The 25129-nt window shown below is 41.1% G+C and overlaps 2 protein-coding genes across 2 annotated transcripts in view; both read left to right on the forward strand.

The window, feature by feature from the left end:
* Nucleotides 1–25129, forward strand: part of sptbn4b (spectrin, beta, non-erythrocytic 4b) — a 113969-nt gene that overhangs the window by 10019 nt on the left and 78821 nt on the right. Inside the window, exons 2-9 of the mRNA XM_085381049.1 lie at nucleotides 6058–6215; nucleotides 6678–6829; nucleotides 7405–7578; nucleotides 22590–22681; nucleotides 22828–22908; nucleotides 23114–23229; nucleotides 23968–24080; nucleotides 24360–24547. Of these exons, the coding sequence (XP_085237175.1) occupies nucleotides 6071–6215; nucleotides 6678–6829; nucleotides 7405–7578; nucleotides 22590–22681; nucleotides 22828–22908; nucleotides 23114–23229; nucleotides 23968–24080; nucleotides 24360–24547 (1061 nt within the window). The 5' untranslated portion in view covers nucleotides 6058–6070. The remainder of the gene's footprint in view (nucleotides 1–6057; nucleotides 6216–6677; nucleotides 6830–7404; nucleotides 7579–22589; nucleotides 22682–22827; nucleotides 22909–23113; nucleotides 23230–23967; nucleotides 24081–24359; nucleotides 24548–25129) is intronic.
* On the forward strand, nucleotides 8818–11808 carry LOC146654602 (uncharacterized). The gene is made up of 3 exons (XM_085381050.1): nucleotides 8818–9442; nucleotides 9699–9796; nucleotides 9871–11808. Exons 1-3 carry the CDS (start codon nucleotides 9052–9054, stop codon nucleotides 11806–11808), a joined length of 2427 nt encoding a protein of 808 aa, XP_085237176.1. The 5' UTR covers nucleotides 8818–9051.

Consider the following 25129-nt stretch of genomic DNA (forward strand, 5'->3'; position numbering starts at 1 on the left):
CACACTCTTCACACTGACTAACTTTTACTGAGCACCATACATCACAACGTAATAAATGTTTCACCAAATGAAAGACGGAAGTCTCGGGCACATATGATGTATTGATTACATTTTCATATCTTATCTCATTACGGAGTTGTAGACTGTTGAAAGGAGAATGTGCACTTGTGACAATTTGCCCCATCGGCAGGTAAGTTGTCACACTAGATTATCTTAAAATATGAACACAAATACTTAATTATGATTATTGATTTTAATTGTTAAATTCAAACCAAAACTGGAAATTTGAACAATTATGCCAAGAGAATTTGGAAAAAAACAATTATTTCAATCCAATACACATTTTAATCAAAACATTAAGTAGAAAGAAAACTTTAGTTTGAACTTTAAACTCAAATGTTCTCTGGCTTGCACATAAATCCATCATAACTGAATGGAATGCTGCAAATAACTTGCTTTACTTAACATGTTTATCCTCTGAACAAAACAGATGCCTTATTTCTGATTAATCAGACTCAACTTCATAGTCACAATTCTGGCACACATAAATTGCCTGGCCTGAGGTGCAAGCATCATGGGCCCATTTGTTGCATTTTACGCATTTTACCCAGGTCTCTTTTGGACGACTGTTTGAAAATGGCTCCACACAGACAAGGCAGAAGCACTCTTCATCATCTGATGATGACTCTTGAATTATTTTTCTTCTTTTAGCTGCGTTGTTCTTCATAGGTCCAGATGTTTTCCCCCCTCGCGTCCCTCTCTTTTGAAACAGCTTTTTGCTAGATTCAGCCTTATTCTTTTCTTTTTCTAGTTGCTGCTTCACTGGCGTGTCGGTTAGAATTGCTGATTTGCGTCGTTTTCTTCCTTTGCTGGATGGTTTTCGGCGGCCAGCTTTTGGATATGGCTGGATGTCCTCTGGAGTCGGTAGTCCGCTGTCAGTAATTGCAGTGCGGTAATTTATGTCAAAATCCTTTGCTGTACTTGTGATTGATTTGTTCTGCATCTTTACCTGCCTGACTGCCTTTAACATAATGTCAGGTGGTGTTCTGCCACGCTCTGTCTTTCGTTGATAATTTCGAACCATCTTACTTTCTTCCTTCCTTCCTTAATTCCTGCCTCTCCTTCCTTTCTTCAAAAACCTTATTACAAATACAAATGAATTACAATATCACAATTTTTTGGAGCATTTATTTGTACTGGGGCAAGTTGTCACATGTGACGACTTGCCCCAAAGTTAATGAGACAACTTGCCCCAAACTGACATTTATGCTAATTTTGGCTAAATGTCAGGGTTAGCTCAACATAGCACATCAGCTGAAGTATCAAAAGACACGTTAATGTCTCCTCTATTTTGTGTAAAATAATAATCTGTAACATCTATACCTAACAAAGTTGTACTGAAGAAAATTTAAAGTGATTTATTTTTCCTTTTAGGTCAAAAAAATAAAAAAGATGTGCTCACCTCAGATTAGAGCAGTCTTGACCACATGTGAACAGGAGGTTGACTATAGAAGAAGAAGTCACACAAAGTGGCTATTTCATTTTTGAGATAGAGCCTCTAGTGTTGGAGTTATGAACAGTGTGACAACTTACCCGTGTGACAACTTACCCCGCTCTCCCCTACCTAATGCGGTGATAGAGGTGAGTTAAAATCAGAGCCTAGCTGATATAAGTGGGGGGGTTTCAGACTGATACTAATGTGTGGTGATTTAAAAATCCAATACACAAACGTAAGCAGATCTCGCTAACATTTGTTATGTGTTGTTACTTCTGAGCCTTAATAAGATACAGTGGCAGCACAGTTGTGGAGAACTTAATCTGGCTGACTGCTGGTTTGTGGTGCTCCGAACATGTGTCGGTGCAGAGAGCCTTCTGATGGAACACCAGAGCTCATGTTTGAAGATTATTTCTTTCCTTTACCTAAATAAAGCAAATTGTTGTCTGTTTTAAATGCTAACATCAGTAAGTCTATAAAGAACTAATATTGGCTGATATTAAATCTGGTTGAAATTCAGTTAAAAAAAAAACCCTGCAGATTTCATGATCAGTCTAAATGCTGCAAATGGGCAAAAAATAAGTAAAAAATGCAATCAAAAGATAAACTATTGACACGTTAGACATTGGACCTCTTTTCTGCAGATACACGATTCACCTGCAGGCCTCTTCTGTTGCTTTATAGTCATTACATCAGTCTGGCCACAGATATTTCTCAGTGAAGGTCCCCATGTTAGTACTCCTGGTTCTTTCTGGGGTGTTTCTGTCTAAACATTCACATGAGCCTGCTGGCTTCATGGCTTGCGATATCAGTCAGTACAGAGCATGGTGGGACTCTGCAGCCAACCTCAAAGGTGGCTCTCACACGTTCTGAAGGAAAATGCTGGCGAGTGACTTTAGTCCACACGGGGGATTAGAGTGAAAACTGTACAGGGATTTAGGGACATTAAACAAGGGGCTAGCTCATTTACAACATCTGAGATCACACCATCAGCTGCCACTCATCTGAAAACTAATCACAAAATGGAGCGCTGCGTGATGTTCTTAGTGCGGCCGTAAAGGGAGAGCCCGTGTTTTAGGGATGTTTAAGAGGAAAGGTCGCGCTTTGGTGTCGAGAAAAAAGAAAAGGCTTTTGTCCCGAGCCATCAGTTTGCACTAATATTCAGCAGTCATGCAAGAGCTTGGAAGGATTGTAGTAGGAATGACCTTTGCAACCCAACTGTTTAATTATTGTAGTATAAATGTAAACATATGCATTTGACTCATTTGTTCTTCTTTGAAAACAGAATAAACCTGGCAATATATTATAAACAAATCCTTCATTAGAAGTATCCAAATGTTCAAAGAATACAGCATTTTCATGATTTTTATTTCTCACAAATTGTTTTTTTTTTTTTTTTAAGATAACGATGAGTTGAGGAATAAAATGTACTGTATAAAATGTACTGTATAAAGTAGAGAAGATGTATCTATTGAAAGGTTGGGCTTAATTTTATCTCTTTTTTTACATTTCCAAAACAATTCTATTAGTATTTTGTTATTTAAAGGTTAAAGTTAATTGAAAAGAACATTTTGTATTGTTGTCTTTTCATTCACTCAGGTTACCTATAAATTTATCTGATTTACTGTAGGCTTCACTTTGTTGGATTTCACTGCAGTCCTCTTTCTGCATCATCACCAGATAGAAAGCTCTATAATATTTATCCTCTCCAGGGAGGACAGCTAAGTGCATGTGCACAGCTACTTCTTCTCTTTCTGTCTTGCAGGGCACGCTGACATTTACTCGATATGGCTATGTTGTTTTTCCAGTGGTTTAGGTATAGTGACAACCGTGAGCTTGGGTTTTTGTTGCAGAGGGAGGAGGAGGCCAGGAAAAAGGGGCCAGATGAGGAGAGGAAAAAGAGATTACAGAGAAAAGGGAAAAAGTCTGAGGCAGGAATCTTCAGAGAAACCTTCCTAAACAGTAACATCAAATGCTTATTTGACCTTTTATTTACTTGAAATCTTCATTCACATAAATTGAACTTAATGGGTGAGTATAGTGTTACTAACATTAACTAAAAAGTAACAATACAAATTCAGGGCATGTAACTGTTGGGTGTATTCTTCCTATGTGTTGAAAGAAGGGTATAGGGAGAAATGGGGGAGGGGAAAGGGGGGAGAACATTTTTCATTCTGTGTTATCTTGTGAGGCATTTCAAGGACAGGGGTTTTAATGAGTGCACACTGGGAAGGCCGATGATTTTAGGATGCTGAAGGATGACCACCAAACATACTGCTGTATCTGCTAAAAAAAACAACCATACTGAAACAATGTAGCCACAAAAATGAGCCAGCAGTTTTTTAAACATCACTTTCTATCTTTGTAAGAAGTTTAAAGAGAAATAAGTGTATGACAAAAGAAGCCCTCTGGATAAATATACAGAGAATACATTTCTATCATCAGTCTTTCCCCTTGAACCCACATGTGTAAAAGCCTAGTTGGCTGTGGGTTTGATTCCCAGTGGGGCCATGGAAACAAACATGTATTCTTCCCCCTCCCTCCCCTTTGTTAGCAGCCTCGGAGAAGAGCACCAAATGGCATCTTTTATATCCGTAGGCACATCTGCTCCTCACCAAGAGAAACCATTGCATGTATTTTCCATTCATCGTGTGTGTAACACAAAGAGTGAGAACATGAGAAAACTAACGATGCTGTATTTACCTGGGAATTCTTATTAGATTCCCAATGTGCATCTAAAATATTTATGATTTATTTAATGTCCAGTGCACTGCTCTATACATCATTACCGACACGAGCTTTTATATTTCTAATGCCTGTTGTGATACGTACAATCCCTGGTCACTTTATTAGGTACACCTGGCAAGTGCTTAATAACATGAAGAATTAAGAGCAGCCTTAATTCGTCACTGTGGAGGTTCAGTAAGGTGCTGGACACATTCCTGAAAGACTTGAGGTCCATGTCGGCATCATAGCATCGCACAGTGATGCATAGATCAGCTGACTGTAGAGCCCATACAGTGAACTCACTGTCATGTGAAAGATGATTTGAGCTTTGTGACATGGTGTGCTATCCTGCAGAAGATGGGCACACTATGATCACAAAACGTGTTCAGATGGTATCAAGGGGCCCAAAGTTTGCCAAGATTATATCCCCACACACCAGCACCAGGCTGAATCGCTGATACAAGATAGGATGGATCCATCCTTTCATGTTGTTTGTGCTAAAGACTGGCCCTACCATCTGAATGTCACAGAAACGGAGACCAGGCAACATTCTTTATATCGTTTGGTGAGTATAAACGGGCATTTAGTCCCCACAAGTATAGTAGCATGCCAATTTTGTGTCCTCACAAAGATGTCTAAACATGTGTATACACACACACACACACATACACACACACACACACACACACACACACACTGAAAACAACAAACTGTCAAATTCAGGAAAAGACAGGAGGTACCATCTATTTTTTGAATGACACATCCTTTATATGTAAAAAAAAAAAAAAAAAGCATTTAAAAAATTGGAAGAGGGTGTGTATGAAGAAGGCTGAAACAGACAGTACCATCTTTTTGGTGCCTTAATTTGGAAAAACCCAAATTTTTATTTCAGAGCCTCCAAGCTGTTCTAGCAGAGATGCGTTTAAGTTTTCACCCAGTCTGCTGATTTTTAATGTGCGCTCTGAATTCTGTCACGAGTGCCACAAACCGAACCGTGCATTGCTCGAAGCAGACTATTTACACCACATTATCCAGTGCTCACTGTTAAGGTTTCATTTTAATTTTAATTGAAGCCTCTAACTGATATCAAACATCTCTGTGAGCTCTTCAAATGAATGCAGCGGAAGCTGATGAATATCAGAAAATTGAACAGGAGGTTTTTCATTGTTGTTGTTTCGAATGTTTCTGTTTCTTAACTCTCAGCCGGCACAGTGTGATTTCATGCAGAGGTTTAGAAGCTATTTTTATGTACCTGCTTTCAGCTGTCAAAGGGACGGGCTGAAGAGATGAGATGCCCAAATCATTTTAAGTCTATTTTAAGCTTTGCTATTGTAAAATGCTTTGATGCCAAGGACAGGTACTGCATCATTCATGAACAGGAAAGGACCTATTGACTCCTTATTTCTGCAGAAGTCTCCTTATTAAACCATGAATTTTGAGTCTGAATTTCTTTGCTGGCTAAACTTGTGCGGTTGAATAAGGGTTAAGAGATATCTAATAAGGACGTGTGAAGTCAGTTTAGTTTAATTTAATTTAATTATCAGGTGCGAAAGGCTCTTCACCTGTGGGGATGGAGCAATGGCACTTCTTTGTCTCTCCTCTGCATGTGCCAGTGTGCTCACATACATATATATGCATTTTTGTATGTGAGTAGCGCATTAAAGCAAATCCACTGATATTTATATTGGCTCATTCAAAACATATTTCATCAAGCATGACTGTACAGATGATTTTTTCAATTTCATTTTTATATGTTACCAGGAAGACTTTATCCCATCCTTTATTTCACACACAGGTTGATATCAGATATTATGACAGCATTTGATTTTTCGCAGGGCGTCGGGCGCGATGGCTAATGCCTCTCCAGACCTGGACAACGCGGAAGCCCAGCGCCAGCTTAACAACAACAACCGACCAATCGGCTCTGGCTTCTGGGAGACAGAGTGTACCAGCTCCAAACTGTTCGAGTGCTCCCGCATCAAGGCCCTGGCAGGTCAGAGGTCACAAGCAGATCAGTGCACATGCTTACTCACATTTACACAAATGCAGACATTTGACTGTATTATCTGTTCATATACAAAATGAATAATACCTACTTTCAGGGCATTTTTAAACAATTAATCAAATGCAATTTAATAAAATGTAATTTATATAGCACCCAGTCACAACAACAGTTGCTTCAAAGTGCTTTATATTTTTAGATTTTTCATCTCTTAACTGTTTAATAGTGAATTATGTGCACCTTGTATTTTAGGTATTTGAAGAAAATATTTCATAAAGTATTAGATCGACTTTGTCAGGCAAGGGGCAAGCATGAGCGTGCATGCAGCTGAAAGCAACAAAAGGTCTTTCAGGGCCATTTGAAGTGATTCCGATCTAATCATTTCACATATATAAAGCTGATATTATTGTATCTGTTCCTTTAACTTAAAATGTCTTTCCTAATTTCCCTCAGATGAACGAGATGCAGTGCAAAAGAAGACTTTTACAAAGTGGGTCAACTCTCATTTAGCCAGGGTGTCCTGTCGCATATCTGACCTTTACAACGACCTGAGGGATGGATACATGCTCACCAGACTGCTGGAGGTCCTCAGTGGAGAGCTGCTGGTAGGAGCCGTCATGGTTTTAGTTTTGTAATCCTTCATTTTTGTTCATTCTGTCAGTTTCTTTCTGACTGATTTCATTTTGACTGAATATTTGCCCTCATTGACGGACTTTTAAAAAATTGAATAAAGAAATTTGAAGGGCGTCTGTAAACTTCAGAGATTAGAACATTTAAAAAAAAAAAATCCTATGACCCATAGTGTCCAGGGTCTTTGGCTCTGCAGAAAACCCTTTTCTGGTTATTTTCCACTTGAAAGGAGGGAGCATGTAATCGGTTCTGTCTTTGTTTGTCTGTCTGTTTGTTACCAGTCAGTTACCACTTTGCCTGGTATATGATGTCTCCTTAAGTTTTCCTTTATTTCACAGTGGGGGCATTTGTAAGAAAGGACTTGCCCTTGTGCTAAAAATATCCCCAGATTCTCCTCAGTGGTTTTTACTTCTGTCATTTCTAAAAGTAAATCCAACCTTTTGACTGTCTTTGTTATTATTTTAACAATGTTTGCTATAGTCCCACATGTAGTATGTCAATAATAACAGTTATCTTATTAAAAGTACTCAAACTCTTCTTCCTGCCACAGCCGAGGCCCACACGAGGTCGAATGCGGATCCACTGCCTGGAGAACGTCGACAAAGCACTGCAGTTTCTTAAAGAGCAGAGGGTTCACCTGGAAAACGTCGGTTCCCATGACATTGTGGATGGAAACCATCGCCTTACCCTGGGCCTTATCTGGACCATCATCCTTCGCTTTCAGGTAAATTTAAAACACAGATTCATCGTGACAGATTATAGCAGTGTGGACATCTGATGAGCCAACTTTGTCACTGTATAGAGAAAAGGTGCTTTTATTGTATTCCAGGATATGAAGTGTTTCTTTACGGATGTAATATTTGAATGCTGGTTTTGCGGAAACTTGCTGTGCAAAGTTGCTGTGATCAGCAGTGCATCGTTTATCTCTTGGTGGTTTGGGGAAGGCTGTCACATGCGCTGCGTCACCAGTGTGCGACAGCCGTGTTTAGTGGATGAAGCCTTAATGTCACTCAGTGTCTGACCGGCAGCAGTCGCCTTCCAGTCTGCTCTTCAGCAAGGACACACGGGCACACTGTTTTATCTACCTTACCTGAGCCGGCTTTCATCTGTCTCATCGCACACCCTCTGGCATGTACATACCACACACATGCACACACTCACACACAGGGTTCCAGGCCTCAGCAGCAGTGATACAGGATCACCTTCTTCCCTGTAAGTACAGCAGAAATCTATGGCTTCTCTTTATATTGCTTCAGTGCTACAGCGTGGCATTGGCTCACACTGCTAACATGACATTATTCTGATGCCTCTGTAACATTCACGGTGCACAGTCGCCTATCAGCTTTTCTCCTGGGACTGAGTATTGTCATGCTAGACCTGGCTACCCACCACAAAGCACATTTGCCAGCACTGCTAATAGAATTATCTTGCAGCGTGTGCAACCCTCTGCAGGCTGTGATGGCAGCAGCCACACAGGGGTAAATTAGTCCATTTTTCACTTTATTATTTTGCTTTGCAGTATTCTTCATTAATATAATTCATTAATCATTTGGTTAAACCTAACACTGGTATTATGAGGCGCGCACATAGTAGCATTGTATGGTTTTTCTAAAATGTTTTGTTATATTAATTATGTTTCTCTTTCTTTGAGTTACCTGGGTTTGGGCGGTGGCTGTTTCCTGTCTGGGCAAAAGGCGTGGCTGAGGACTCTGGGGACAAAATGCCTGCTCAGCAGGACCAACCACGGGCTTACCAGGAGCAGGGGTGTTTTAGGTTTAGTTGGGTTATTCTGTGCTTAGTTAATATTAGTGTGTGTTTTTGTTTTCCCCCCTATTGTGTTCAAATGGTTTGGCCAAATCATTATAAAAGCTACCCTCATGTGTCTTTTTAATTAGGTCAGTTTGTGAGTTAAGTTGTGTCTCACTTTGTTGTTTAAGTTTTGGAAATTACTTTTTGTAGAGTTATATTTAGTTGACCTGTTTTATGGGCCTGCTAAGTATGGTTTTGAATTTTGTTAATTTTGGACTTTTTGAGGGTTAAAATAAAGAAAACCCTTTTTGAAGATATTTTTTTGCCTGTGTCCTCTTTGCTTTGGCTGCTTGGTCCCTCACAATTGGTGGCAGCAGTGGGATCTGCCAGTTGAGGACACAGTTTTTTTTTTTCTTTGAGGCTTTTTCACCCCCAGAAAAAAAGAAAAATGCATCGGGGAGGAAAGGTGGAAAGGAAGAAAGGAGTAACTGTTCAGAAGGAAGCTGATGCTGAGGAGGAAATTGGAGTCTCTGAAATGGTGGAGAGCACTGAGGTTGAAGAAAGGGAGCCATCTCTGTCAGATCTGATGTCAATATTGCAAGCTCATATGGGTCAACAGGAGGCTCGGGAAGCAAGGCAAGAAGAGGTAACTGCACGACAAGAACAAAAATTCAAAGCATTGCAACATCAGTTTCAGCTTTTACAGTTAGAGGTGCAGTCCCGGACATCACCAGTACCAGAGCTACCATTACCTACCACAGAGTCACCAGAGTCAAGGGAGCTACCTCACATTCCTAGTTCTCCTCAAGCTCAAGCTGAATCCAGTCAGTCATTATCAGGTCAGTTTTCATTGCATGAACCCAGACTGGAAAAGTTGACTGATAGTGATGATATTGAGCATTTTTTGACTACATTTGAACGCATTGCCTTAGCATATCGTTGGGAAAAAACAGACTGGGTTTTTCGATTAATACCACTGCTAACGGGCAAGGCAAGAGGGGCATACGTTCATATGGATATTGATGACTCTCTCAGCTATGACAAAGTTAAAGCTGCAATTTTGTCCAAATATGATGTTAACCCTGAGACCTACAGGCAGCGATTCCGTTCACTGGAAGTCAGGCTTGATGAGAACCCTAAGGAGTTGTATGCTCGACTTAAAGATCTGTACGGGAAATGGATTCAGCCAAAAGGTAAAACGAACCAAGAAATTGGTGAAATAATCATCCTTGAACAATATTTGAGAATGTTGTCCCCTGAGCTACAGGTTTGGATTCGAGAGCACAATCCGTCTTCTGCAGCGAAGGCAGCTGAGCTGGCAGAAGTGTTTGTAGCTGCCAGGAGGAAAGGGCAACCTTGGACCTGTAATGCAAATAAAATGCCAAAGGAAGGCCCCAAATCAGCCCAGATGTATCATCAAAGGCCATTGTCAGCAGAAAAAACTCCTGTGGGTGAGAACCAGTTTGCTGGCAGACCATTAAAAAATTCAAAAAAGATTGTTTGTTACCTCTGTGGGTTAGAGGGCCACACAAAGCCAATGTGCCCAAAAACCTCAGCTAAGATGGTTCAAATATGTTTCATGCCACGTTCACATGCTGAACATGGGCTCCAGTGTGACCAGACTGTTAAAATGATAAAAATGGAAGCTAATGGAACAACTTTAAGAGCTTTGCTTGATTCTGGCAGTTCTCGTACACTGATACATAGAGATTTTGTGCCCCCCAATATTGTCCGTGTTAGTGACACCATCCCCATTTGTTGTGTGCATGGAGATGAGAAGATGTACTCAACAGCTGACATGTACATTAAAGTGAATGGACAGACATACCTTTTAAATGTTGGGGTGGTTGATAACCTGCCTTATTCAGCTATTCTGGGACGAGATTTTCCAGTACTTTTTGATTTGTTGGAGTCAGACCAGAATCATCAATGCAATGTGGCTGTTACTAGAGCCCAAGCTCAAAAATCTAGTGAAACCTCAGAAGTTTTCAGTGCCTTGCCATTTTTTAATGAGGAATGGGAAGTTGCACCTGTGAAGCCTCGGAAAAGTCGCAGACAGAGGAGACAGGAGAAGTTCCAGCATACTATAGTACACCCAGAAATGCATACTGACCCAGACTTGCCTTTGGGACTTCAAATTCCTGGCAATATAATAGAGTTGCAAAAAACTGATCCTAGTTTAGCTTCCTGTTTTCAGCGAGCAATAGACAAGGACCAAGTAGAGGAGGCAGGCATTAACAAAAGTGACTATGTCTTGCAAAATGGCATACTTTACCATCGGATGGGCTCACTTCTCAAGCTAGTGGTCCCCCAAGAAGTTAGAGAAACCGTGCTTAATTTGGGACACTCTATTCCCTGGTCTGGCCACCTTGGTAAGCACAAAACCACAGCTCATATTAGACAACATTTTTTCTGGCCTGGCCTCCATAGAGATGTAGCCTACTTCTGTAAGAGCTGTCCTCAGTGCCAGATGACATCCTCCAAAGTCCCTTCCAAAGCTCCACTCCAACCACTGCCTATTATTGGTACCCCATTTGAGCGCCTCGGAATGGATATTGTTGGACCTGTTGAGAAGAGTAAGTCAGGGAATCGTTATATGCTTGTAATCACTGATTACGCAACTAAATATCCAGAGGTCTTCCCACTGAAATCCATCAAGGCAAAATCAGTAGCTTTCTGCCTTGTACAGCTCTTCGCAAGAGTAGGGTTCCCACAGGAAATACTGACTGATCAGGGGAGTAACTTTATGTCCAACTTACTAAAACAGGTGTACAAGCTGCTGGGCATTAGAAGCCTGAGGACCACCCCATACCATCCTCAGACTGATGGGCTAACAGAACGGTTCAATCAGACTCTGAAGCAGATGCTCCGGAAGGTGGTAGATAAGAATGGTGCTGATTGGGATCAGTGGCTTCCTTATCTTCTCTTTGCCTACAGGGAAGTGCCACAAGCCTCCACTGGTTTCTCTCCGTTCGAACTTTTGTATGGGTATGAGGTACAAGGACCTCTAGCCCTGCTAAGAAACATCTGGGAGGGAGGCAAGGAAAAGATGGACTCTGTTAACATTGTTTCCTATGTTGTGCAGATGAGGGAGCGACTGCAGAAAATGAGTGAGCTTGCTCAGTCAAATATGACCAAAATCCAGCAGAAGCAGAAGTTTTGGTATGACCGAGCAGCTCGTCAGAGGTCTTTTAGTCCTGGATAAAAGGTGTTGGTGCTCCTCCCCACTGACAACAACAAGCTATTGGCTAAGTGGCAAGGGCCCTTTGAGGTTCAGAAGAAATTGGGGTCCACTACTTACCAAGTGTTCATCCCTGGAAAGCCACGCTCCAGCAGGGTTCTGCACATAAATCTATTGAAGGAATGGGCGCAGCGCCCTGAAAAGACAGCAGAGGTGATGCTCATAAGGGGTGTGCCAGAGGAAGAAGAGGTTGGTGAGCAATACTTGCCTTCTGCTGATGTGGTAGATTTTGACCTTAGTCATCTGCCAGATGATAAACAGCTTCAGGTGAGAGCTGCATGCAACTCTGAGGTGCTTCAAGTGAATCCTGGCCGAACAGATATTGTTGAGCATGACATTGTCATTAAAGAGGGCGTCGCAGTAAAGCGTTTGAGCTACAGGATCCCTGAATGTCTGCTAATATCCCTGAAGAAGGAAATCGACCTCATGTTGTCCTTGGGGATCATTGAGCCATCAAAGAGTGAGTGGTGTAATCCAGTGGTCCTGGTGCCAAAGAAGGATGAAAGCATGAGGTTCTGTATAGACTTCAGGTACCTAAACTCAATATCACTGTTTGATTCATACCCCACACCACGCATTGATGATTTGCTGGAACGGCTAGGGAAGGCAAAGTACTTGACCACACTTGACCTGTGCAAGGGATATTGGCAGGTGCCACTAACGGAGCGATCAAAGAAGTTGACTGCCTTTCGAACACCTTGGGGTCTCTTCCAATTTACAGTGATGCCATTCGGGCTGCATGGGGCTCCAGCAACCTTTCAGAGATTAATGGACCAAGTACTATGTGGTTTCTCAGATTTTGCATCTGCATATCTTGATGATATTGTCATCTACAGCACCACATGGGAGGAACACTTGGAACATCTGCATGCTGTCTTCGACCGTCTTGGCACTGCTGGGTTGACGGTGAACCCCTCTAAGTGTGTTTTTGCCTCTGCTGAGACTGCGTACCTGGGCCATGTGATCGGGAATGGGGTGATCAAGCCTCAGGTCAGTAAGATCCAAGCCATTGAGTCTTGTCCTCTCCCACAGACAAGGAAGCAACTAAGATCCTTTTTGGGCATGGCAGGCTTTTATCGTCGGTTCATACCACGATTCTCCACCAGGGCAGCTCTACTAACGGACTTGATAGGCATCAAGTGTCCTAATCAGATTAACTGGACAGAGGAGGCTATAGCAGCTTTCAAGGACATCAGTCAATCACTGAGTAGCGAACCAGTTTTGTACAGTCCAGACTTTAATGAGCCCTTTTTCCTTCAAACGGATGCATCTCATAGGGGTCTGGGAGCAGTGCTACTTCAAGGTTTGGAAGGAGAACGTCATCTTGTTGCTTATATCAGCCGAAAGCTGTTCCCAAGAGAGGTTCGATATTCAACAGTGGAAAAGGAGGCCCTTGCAATCAAGTGGGCCCTTGATTCCTTCAGGTACTACCTTCTTGGAAGAGAATTCACCCTGGAGACGGATCACAGTGCACTTCAGTGGATGGAAAAGATGAAAGATAAGAACGGAAGGATCACAAGATGGTACCTTGCTCTGCAACCTTTCCGGTTTGTCATCAAGCACATTCCTGGGAAGAACAACGTTACCGCCGACTTCCTCTCTCGCTGTACCAGCGAGAGTCCTGAAGAGGGGGGGTGTGTGATGGCAGCAGCCACACAGGGGTAAATTAGTCCATTTTTCACTTTATTATTTTGCTTTGCAGTATTCTTCATTAATATAATTCATTAATCATTTGGTTAAACCTAACACTGGTATTATGAGGCGCGCACATAGTAGCATTGTATGGTTTTTCTAAAATGTTTTGTTATATTAATTATGTTTCTCTTTCTTTGAGTTACCTGGGTTTGGGCGGTGGCTGTTTCCTGTCTGGGCAAAAGGCGTGGCTGAGGACTCTGGGGACAAAATGCCTGCTCAGCAGGACCAACCACGGGCTTACCAGGAGCAGGGGTGTTTTAGGTTTAGTTGGGTTATTCTGTGCTTAGTTAATATTAGTGTGTGTTTTTGTTTTCCCCCCTATTGTGTTCAAATGGTTTGGCCAAATCATTATAAAAGCTACCCTCATGTGTCTTTTCCAATTAGGTCAGTTTGTGAGTTAAGTTGTGTCTCACTTTGTTGTTTAAGTTTTGGAAATTACTTTTTGTAGAGTTATATTTAGTTGACCTGTTTTATGGGCCTGCTAAGTATGGTTTTGAATTTTAATTTTGGACTTTTTGAGGGTTAAAATAAAGAAAACCCTTTTTGAAGATATTTTTTTGCCTGTGTCCTCTTTGCTTTGGCTGCTTGGTCCCTCACACAGGCCATGCTCATGAGACAGAGAGGATCAACGTTCACTGTGTGCAAGACAGCTCACTGATACAGAAATCTGCAGATACAGAAATCAATAAGTGTGTTGATGTACGCTGATTATTACCGCGTGATGGTTGTGTTTTTGGTAGCGTTTACATACAGTGGGGCAAAAAAGTATTTAGCCAGCCACCGATTGTGCAAGTTCCCCCACTTAAAATGATGACAGAGGTCAGTAATTTGCACCAGAGGTACACTTCAACTGTGAGAGACAGAATGTGAAAAAAAAATCCATGAATCCACATGGTAGGATTTGTAAAGAATTTATTCGTAAATCAGGGTGGAAAATAAGTATTTGGTCAATAACAAAAATACAACTCAATACTTTGTAACATAACCTTTGTTGGCAATAACAGAGGTCAAACGTTTACTATAGGTCTTTACCTGGTTTGCACACACAGTAGCTGGTATTTTGGCCCATTCCTCCATGCAGATCTTCTCGAGAGCAGTGATGTTTTGGGGCTGTCGCCGAGCAACACGGACTTTCAACTCCCGCCACAGATTTTCTATGGGGTTGAGGTCTGGAGACTGGCTAGGCCACTCCAGGACTTTCAAATGCTTCTTACGGAGCCACTCCTTTGTTGCCCGGGCGGTGTGTTTTGGATCATTGTCATGTTGGAAGACCCAGCCTCGTTTCATCTTCAAAGTTCTCACTGATGGAAGGAGGTTTTGGCTCAAAATCTCACGATACATGGCCCCATTCATTCTGTCCTTAACACGGATCAGTCGTCCTGTCCCCTTGGCAGAGAAACAGCCCCATAGCATGATGTTTCCACCCCCATGCTTCACAGTAGGTATGGTGTTCTTGGGATGCAACTCAGTATTCTTCTTCCTCCAAACACGACGCGTTGAGTTTATACCAAAAAGTTCTACTTTGGTTTCATCTGACCACATGACATTCTCCCAATCCTCTGCTGTATCATCCATGTGCTCTCTGGCAAACTTCAGACGGGCCTGGACATGCACTGGCTTCAGCAGCGGAACACGTCTGGCACTGCGGGATTTGATTCCCTGCCGTTGTAGTGTGTTACTGATGGTGACCTTTGTTACTTTGGTCCCAGCTCTCTGCAGGTCATTCACCAGGTCCCCCCGTGTGGTTCTGGGATCTTTGCTCACCGTTCTCATGATCATTTTGACCCCACGGGATGAGATCTTGCGTGGAGCCCCAGATCGAGGGAGATTATCAGTGGTCTTGTATGTCTTCCATTTTCTGATGATTGCTCCCACAGTTGATTTGTTCACACCAAGCTGATTGCCTATTGTAGATTCACTCTTCCCAGTCTGGTGCAGGTCTACAATACTTTTCCTGGTGTCCTTTGAAAGCTCTTTGGTCTTGGCCATGGCGGAGTTTGGAGTCTGACTGTTTGAGGCTGTGGACAGGTGTCTTTTATACAGATGATGAGTTCAAACAGGTGCCATTCATACAGGTAACGAGTGGGGGACAGAAAAGCTTCTTACAGAAGACGTTACAGGTCTGTGAGAGCCAGAGATTTTCCATGTTTGAGGTGACCAAATACTTATTTTCCACCCTGATTTACGAATAAATTCTTTACAAATCCTACCATGTGGATTCATGGATTTTTTTTTTCCACATTCTGTCTCTCACAGTTGAAGTGTACCTCTGGTGCAAATTACTGACCTCTGTCATTATTTTAAGTGGGGGAACTTGCACAATCGGTGGCTGACTAAATACTTTTTTGCCCCACTGTACGTGCATGTCATCCTATCTGTAAGTGCTAACATGACCTTTTGAAAGAATTCTGATAAAATTTGTAGGGGTGTAGAGACAGGGGGTCATGTTAGCAATCCATTAACTAATTTGCCCAACATCCAACAAGGTCTCCAAGGTCAGCTTAATGATTTCTTGGTTGCAAATTGATGAAAAAGCCTCATAACTTCGAAACTATGTTTGTAATAAGTGTGGTGTGTACTGTCAGCATGTCGACAGTACAACATATAGGAATATTGGGAGTTATATATATGGGGATTCTAAATGTCGCTTTGGACCTCTGACCTTGTTCAACGTCAGATAAAACCAAACCTTCATAAAATCCCTTCATCTTTAAATATGGTTAAAACAACAAGTGGAACTTGTGTGTTCAAATTGCCCCCAAAATGCATTATATCTTTGAAAACGCATTGTGATGAGAAGGAGAACGAGCAGCTTAGTTTTTTTAGAAACATACTGTAGTATAATTTTTTTGCAATCAACTCAAGATATTCATGTTTATTATTTTACAAATCCATACCAATTATCCAACACTTGCTAGTGCATAATGATTTTACTGCACTGCAAACCTCTTGTTTGTATGTTTAAATACAAATATGAGAGAGAGAAATGTATATGAAATATAATAATGTTCCCTTAAAAGTAAATACAGTGCAGAGAGGGAGCTGCTCTGGCAGAGGTTTGTGCTGTTTGAGTGCTTCTTGGCAAAACTGTTAATTTAACCATCAATTCAGGCTATTTATAAGGATTCACTTATATCAGTCTATGTGAAATGTGAATTATGTCATGAGCCAGATATAGTTGTATAAGTTGATTAAAAGTTTGTTTAAACAAAAAGAAAAAAATAAATAAAAGCTGTTTTTAATACAGTTTAAGTTTGTTTTACAACATGACATATAAAAATGAAATTTTGATGTTGAGAATTAAAGATATATTGCTGTAAATGCATTTTTTTTAGTTTTTCAGCTTCTATGTGAATTCAACCATCACAATAATACAAAAGGAAAAAAAGCAGAAATTGTCTTGCAGCATGTGGACATGCAGGACACGCGTACGTGTCTGGTGCTATTCTACGTTGCCTAGCTTCATTACCTTGTCCTGTTTGTTTTGCCATGCTGTGAAGACCACAGACACAACAAGGTTTGATTGATTGACTGAATCTTTATTTTGAACATGTTGAAAAAGTACAACAACATAGAATTAAAAGAGACAAATGAACAAAGCAAAACAAAAGGAAAACGAGCAACCACAACTCCAAATAACTTTCATGTTCAAAAAGGAGCAGGAAGAAGCATAAGCTTATGAGAAGGTCATGTGAACGTTGCATATGCTAAATCACAGAGAGAAGTATTTTTCACGAAAACTTAGCTCATATTTATAAGCTAATTTGTTCAGTAGACTTACTCCTTACGTGCTTTCTGAATATACCCGACCAGCTGAATCTGTACAGTTTAGGCTACTATACAGTGGGGCAAAAAAGTATTTAGTCAGCCACCGATTGTGCAAGTTCCCCCACTTAAAATGATGACAGAGGTCAGTAATTTGCACCAGAGGTACACTTCAACTGTGAGAGACAGAATGTGAAAAAAAAATCCATGAATCCACATGGTAGGATTTGTAAAGAATTTATTCGTAAATTAGGGTGGAAAATAAGTATTTGGTTACCTCAAACAAGGAAAATCTCTGGCTCTCACAGACCTGTAACGTCTTCTGTAAGAAGCTTTTCTGTCCCCCACTCGTTACCTGTATGAATGGCACCTGTTTGAACTCATCATCTGTATAAAAGACACCTGTCCACAGCCTCAAACAGTCAGACTCCAAACTCCGCCATGGCCAAGACCAAAGAGCTTTCGAAGGACACCAGGAAAAGTATTGTAGACCTGCACCAGACTGGGAAGAGTGAATCTACAATAGGCAAGCAGCTTGGTGTGAAAAAATCAACTGTGGGAGCAATCATCAGAAAATGGAAGACATACAAGACCACTGATAATCTCCCTCGATCTGGGGCTCCACGCAAGATCTCATCCCGTGGGGTCAAAATGATCATGAGAACGGTGAGCAAAGATCCCAGAACCACACGGGGGGACCTGGTGAATGACCTGCAGAGAGCTGGGACCAAAGTAACAAAGGTCACCATCAGTAACACACTACAACGGCAGGGAATCAAATCCCGCAGTGCCAGACGTGTTCCGCTGCTGAAGCCAGTGCATGTCCAGGCCCGTCTGAAGTTTGCCAGAGAGCACATGGATGATACAGCAGAGGATTGGGAGAATGTCATGTGGTCAGATGAAACCAAAGTAGAACTTTTTGGTATAAACTCAACTCGTCGTGTTTGGAGGAAGAAGAATACTGAGTTGCATCCCAAGAACACCATACCTACTGTGAAGCATGGGGGTGGAAACATCATGCTATGGGGCTGTTTTTCTGCCAAGGGGACAGGACGACTGATCCGTGTTAAGGACAGAATGAATGGGGCCATGTATCGTGAGATTTTGAGCCAAAACCTCCTTCCATCAGTGAGAACTTTGAAGATGAAACGAGGCTGGGTCTTCCAACATGATAATGATCCAAAACACACCGCCCGGGCAACAAAGGAGTGGCTCCGTAAGAAGCATTTGAAAGTCCTGGAGTGGCCTAGCCAGTCTCCAGACCTCAACCCCATAGAAATCTGTGGCGGGAGTTGAAAGTCCGTGTTGCTCGGCGACAGCCCCAAAACATCACTGCTCTCGAGAAGATCTGCATGGAGGAATGGGCCAAAATACCAGCTACTGTGTGTGCAAACCTGGTAAAGACCTATAGTAAACGTTTGACCTCTGTTATTGCCAACAAAGGTTATGTTACAAAGTATTGAGTTGTATTTTTGTTATTGACCAAATACTTATTTTCCACCCTGATTTACGAATAAATTCTTTACAAATCCTACCATGTGGATTCATGGATTTTTTTTTTCACATTCTGTCTCTCACAGTTGAAGTGTACCTCTGGTGCAAATTACTGACCTCTGTCATCATTTTAGGTGGGGGAACTTGCACAATCGGTGGCTGGCTAAATACTTTTTTGCCCCACTGTAGTGTTAGCTGTCTGCTAGATTTCCCACCATTAGCCGTGAGCTCGGCTGTTGTCCCGTGCTCCTGCTCCCATGAGCCACCAGTCGATGGCCTCCTCAATTTTGCATGTGCTGAGAAAGGAGAGTAGTGCAGAAGACTGTTGTTCAGCTGTGTGTGTGTGTGTGTGTGTGTGTGTGTGTGTGTGTGTGTGTGTCTAATTATGAGACAAGTACTCATATAGAGAAAGAATAGCTGGCTGATGGGAAGCGGTGAGCAGAGATGTTCCGATAAATAAGCGCTGGTTGTTCCCTGAACTTAATAATTAACACACATTAAAATCAGGGCGAGAACCAGGGTTTAGAAATACATATTTCTTCATGTTTCATATTTGAGGTGTAGCACCTGTGCTCCAATAACCAGAAGAAAAGGCTACACTTCTGAAGAAACTAGGTCCAAGAGTTTTGATACAGTCACAATCATAACTTGTAAAGACTTTAAAGGTTTGTTTTGTACATCTTCCTCGTTTTCCAGGAGCAGCTGTGCATACAAATATATGAAGTGCTGTATGAATAAAACAATGAAATAAAACAGCATGCAAATAATTGAACTGTTATGTTACTTGAAATTAAAATGTTAGGAGAGAAACAGTTATTTTCTCAGTGGCTACGGTACGTCTGATTCACTTCCTCACAAGTTATGTGTCAACCTAACTCACTAACAACAATCCAGTCAGAGGCTATGTTGAATTCCTCTGTAGTCTTTTCAAAGTAAAAGCTCTCAAGAGCATCGCACACTGTTTCATGACATTTTTTTACTATCTCGTTTTGGAAGAAATCAAAGTTCAGAGCTTGATGACCTCACACATGGTTATGGTCACAGTTAGAATAATAAAATCAGAAAGGTTATTGCAAGATAATGTAAAGTTTATCACACTTCTTCATGTTTAAGTTGTAGGACAACCAGACAAAGAGCTGCTTCAGGTCAATGGGGCAAAAAATGCAAAACAAAGACAAAAACCTGAAATCAGAGAAACCACAGCAATAACGTTTAACGTTCACAGGAAGCAAAAATGAAAAATGAATGAATTTATTAAACAGTTTGACAGTACTTACAAAGTAATAAGTAAACGGTATTTATGTCTCTAAAATTGCTCTTCTTTTAGTCGTGTTTAAATAAGAACACTTTTCTTAGAGTTCACCCACATTTTAAGTTCCTGACTGTCTTTTCTCAATTTTCATTTTTATCTTAAAGCCAAGAAAGTCATCCGTTATCAGTGGCCTCAAAATAAGATGCAGGAAATAAATATGAACTTTTAAGGTTTGCTTTTCTAAACTCAAGTGTCTTTAAGATAAGAAAAACAGACACACATGGAGTCTTAAACTTGGAAAAAAAGGAAAACAAGCTAAACTTAATCCTTCATTTTCATATTAAAATGATGAAGATTAAGGTTCTGTTTAAACTTTAATTAAACTTTAAACTTTTGGGGAGTATTCAGGTGAACTTAACTGGGAAAATGAGGTAGGAATGAAACGAGGAATCTGTGATGTGGAAATTAGAAGAAAGGAAGTGACACAGCGAGGAAATAAATAAATAAATAGGGAATAAATAGCAGTTGTAGCACTGGGAGTTTTTCTGTTGCAAAATAGTTTTTGGATTTTAAATCCAGAGGTCCTTTTAGATCATCAGTAAGGTGATTTAATCAAACATTTAGGTGCTAAGAGTAACGTCAGCAGGCCTGAGAGCGGTCCAGGGTTAGCTGAGGTTTCTGTTGTCACGGTAGCTTTGAGTTATCGTTTCCTCTTGCACTTTTTCTGCCCTCATCTCCGCCTTTTCCCCAGCAGTGAAAGTGAGAGTTTGCTTTGCCCAGTCAGCAGGTAGAGCCAGACCACTGCAGTAACTGTACACAGGCAGAAAGAGAGAGGGAGGGAAAAGCAGTAAAGAAGGGAGAGGACTGACAGGCGAAGGAAGAGGTAAAGCTACCGTATTTACAGAGCCATACGCAAATAATAACAGACTCTTATTATTTGCTGTCACTTCAGTTGTGTTGCTGTATATGGTTGGCTGAGTGGCATTGTACTGTGTGCAGTGCTTTTCTGCTTAGCTTACACACTGGCAGTGTATCTGATCCAAGACTTATTGACCATCTTTTACCTTTTTTATAATAACTTACTGTCATAAAAAGGCCATATATGCAGATTCAGGTATTGACTGATGATATTTGACACAGTTTGGAGGTATATTTAATGTCAGGCTCTAATGTTTTATACATTCAATGTGAATTTATAAATCATATTATCTTTAGCATGAAATGTTAAAGATAATAAGTGTTTTCTTACTTTCTAGTACCTTTTTAGAGAAGAAAGCAGACTATTGAGACACAGTTTACATCACAACAGACAAATCACTAAAAAGGTTGTGTGTGTGTGTGTGTGTGTGTGTGTGCGTGTGTGTGCACAGTGTTGCGGCTAATGACTTGGGTAGCAGCTGATTCCAGGGTGCCATGTCCCCAATTACCTTGGATCATGTCACTGTGATGTGATTGGTTGAATGGCTGTCACTGTCTCCTATCATCAGGCATTGTAACGGCCAGCGTGTTGTCCTCAGGAGGCACACAGAGCCGTGTGTTTTTAACACCCAAACCCTCGCCTCATGTCATATTTCTCTTTGTTCCTTTGCTTGTAGTTTTTCTTGCTTTGCTGTTTCTTTTTCAGCATTCGGGAATAAAGTCGGGGCTCAGACCTTTGCTCCATTTCGTTTCTTGCATACATGCTTTGTCACTTGACATCTTGCACATTTTACTTATTCACTGCTTAGTTGTGTCCATAAAGTTTATTTAAAATATCAGAGGTACAGCTGCAGGTGGACAAGAAATAAGCTAACCAGCTCTATCTTAAGGCAGATTTAACTCCTTTATTAACGCTTTCATCCTCTACAATTACAATACACATACAGTACAATACATTTTGCACATCCATTCACTGAGTTTGTAATCAGGTTAACTGGTGGCCACTCAGAAGCATTTTTGATTGTTTACAGCTTGATTTACTTTTATTAAAGTGAATCCATTTTGCTTAATTCTGGCACTGATTTGTTTGAAGTATTTTTTTGCTATGACAGGAAGAGAGTGCAGAAGGGTTAATGCACATAAAATGGCCTGGAGCAGAATTGAACCTGGGCCCCTGCACTGGTATTTTGGCATATAGATTTCTTGCTCAACCCACTGAACTACTCCAGAACACAGCAACAAATATTCAGTGAGGCTTTGCTAGAGTAGCTTTGCACGATTCTTGTACTGGGCCTTGGTGCACTCTGTCAGATCTGTGTGAGGCAAACTGTTGTAGCTCTTCTCCTTCAGGGCTGTCATCACTTTGAACCTGCTTTTTTCTGCTTCTGATATCCTGATTACTACATTTGTCAGAGACCTGAGTGTTTCCATCATAGGAAAACTTTGGCCATGTTTAATATGAGAATGCACCATTACAACTGTGCACATGTAAGAGAAAATTAAGGACGTGGAGTCTTTAAGGTGAACCTATACTTCCAAAAATGAAGCAGCAGCGTGTTTATATGAGTCTCTGGGACAGACAGAAAACACTAAACTCTTGGTTCGTCTTCTTCTTGTTCAGATCCAGGTGATCAAAATAGAGACGGAGGACAACAGAGAAACCCGCTCTGCCAAGGATGCGCTGCTGCTTTGGTGCCAGATGAAGACTGCAGGGTGAGCAGTGAAATAAAAACACAGAAACTAGAAGCTCAAACTGCAGATTTCATGATCATTTAGGTGTTATACTGTATATCTAGTCAGAATGTAGTGAGAGTAATTTGGAGCTCTTTAAGATTAGAAAGCATTTCTCCATGTCGCAGGTACTCTGAGGTCAACATCCAGAACTTCACCACCTGCTGGAGGGACGGCCTTGCCTTCAACGCCCTAATACATAGACACAGGTAGGACACACGTACACAGCATAGAACCAGCACTGTTAGTATGTGTTTTTAGTCCTTTTTTTAGATGCAAACACGTTACCAACAAAAAGACGAAAAATATTCACACACACATTTAAACAAACACGGAGAAGCGGGTGTGACTGACATGAAATTTTAAAATCACAACCATACACAAATTTTTGTTTTTTCATGTTGTGCCCTCCAGACCTGATCTAATAGAGTTCCACAAGCTGACACGATCCAATGCAACCCACAACCTGCAGCAAGCCTTTAACATCGCTGAGCAGCACCTGGGCCTCACGAAACTCCTGGACCCTGAGGGTGAGAGTCATGCAAACCACACTCCATGCTGCAATATCCAAAACAGTGCAAAACCTGCTGCACTCAGTAAGATAGACAACATTTTTCTTTTTCACAGAAATGGGAGACGTGAGATTAACTCACGCTTCAAAGGTTCTCACAGCTTCTTTCAAACATTATAAGTTAACTGATTTTAAAACATAAAGCATGTAACAGTACCCAAAACTAGAACTAACGTTCAATTTTTACCAGAAAGGCCAATGCATATACTCATTCCATTATAATCTTTTTATGATGGATTAAAAAGACAAGGATAAAGGCTATGTAAGGGAAGTTTAAAATGTTTAACTCTTCTAAAATGTGTGGGCGCTGAAAATGTGCTCAGACTTTGTCCAAGTGTGCAATAAAAAAGCTTTTTAAACGTATGTAGCTTTTTTTTTTCCTTCTGTGAGTTGTGTGGAAGGGTGAGGCCATGAGATGGCAGCTGAAAGCATGTTTTTTCCCACACATTGTTTTCAGTCACATCTTACAGTGAACTCAGAATTATGCAGGAGAGACATGCACAGATCTGATGTATTAATAAGACTTGAGCCATTACTCAGACTTACTCAGACTCTCAAATCTTATGGACGAGTGACCGTGGTGCTGATCTATACTAGAAACAATCAGATCCTTGTATGTTAAGAGGAAGGAGTGCTGGTCTTAAAGGTGATGCTAACTCTTCTATCTTTCCATTTCTATCACCTCCCTCCTGTGCAGATGTGAACACCGAGAACCCAGATGAAAAGTCCATCATTACATACGTGGTTTCCTATTACCACTACTTCTCTAAGATGAAGGCTCTTATTGTGGAGGGGAAGCGCGTTGGCAAGGTAACGCACATGCTCTCCCAAATATGCCTACAAAACCTGCATACTGACAGCATCAGAGAGGAGATCAATGAGCCACTATTGCTTTAAAACATGAAGGGCAGGCAGTCTGAAACAAATAATATCACTGTAATATCACTTTACTAGCACGTGCAGACCTTAGAGGGATTTAAATATTATGATTCTTAAAGGGTTTCTTGGTTATTCCTGCCTTTTTTTGTTAGCCTCATACCTCAATCTTGCTCTCAGAATCTCCTTGCAACTTTCTTCTCTCTGAACCAGGTGCTAGACAACTGCATTGAGGCAGAGAAGATTGTTAACCGCTATGACGCTCTGGCATCTGAGCTCCTCGAGTGGATAGAGAAGACCATCGCGGTCATCAGCAACCAGAAGTTTGCCAACTCGCTGACCGGAGTTCAGCAGCAGCTGCAGGCTTTCACCACCTACTGCACTATAGAGAAGCCCATAAAGTAAGTTTGATGATTCTTTAAAAATACCAGATTAACATATTTTGTCATTTTTTTTAACACCACATGTACAAACCCAATTTCAAAAAAGTTGTGACGCTGTGTAAAACGTTTGATTTGATTTGCAAATGTCTTAAACTCATAAGAAACGGTATAATTGGAAGAATTTGACGACAGCAAAGCATCTCCAAAACCTTGGGGCCAACTTCAAGCTGGAAAACAAAGTGATACTAAAAAGAAGCAGCTGGAGGAACAACACCAACTAATTATGTAAATATGTAATACAGTGGTCGCTTGCTATAACGCGGTTCACTTTTCGCAGCCTCGCTGTTTCACTGATTTTTTGGGTGCAATCTTGCATGTTTTTTTTAATTTATTTATTTTTTAACAGCGCATTGTGTTCTGCGTCCTGATTGGCTGTAGACCATTGTCAATCAATCTGGTGCCGTGTCTCCTGTACAGTACAGAATGTGTTCAGCTTGTCAAATTTACATAAATCTTTGATCGCTAGCAGTGTGACTCTGAAGTGCTTTACTGTATGTTTGTAAGGTTTCTCCCAACAAACGCAACAATGTCGACGAAACG

Source organism: Rhamphochromis longiceps, linkage group LG14 (genome assembly GCF_057381845.1).
Source record: "Rhamphochromis longiceps isolate RC_006_pf linkage group LG14, R_longiceps_female_GT1.1, whole genome shotgun sequence".
Classification (NCBI taxonomy): domain Eukaryota; kingdom Metazoa; phylum Chordata; class Actinopteri; order Cichliformes; family Cichlidae; genus Rhamphochromis; species Rhamphochromis longiceps.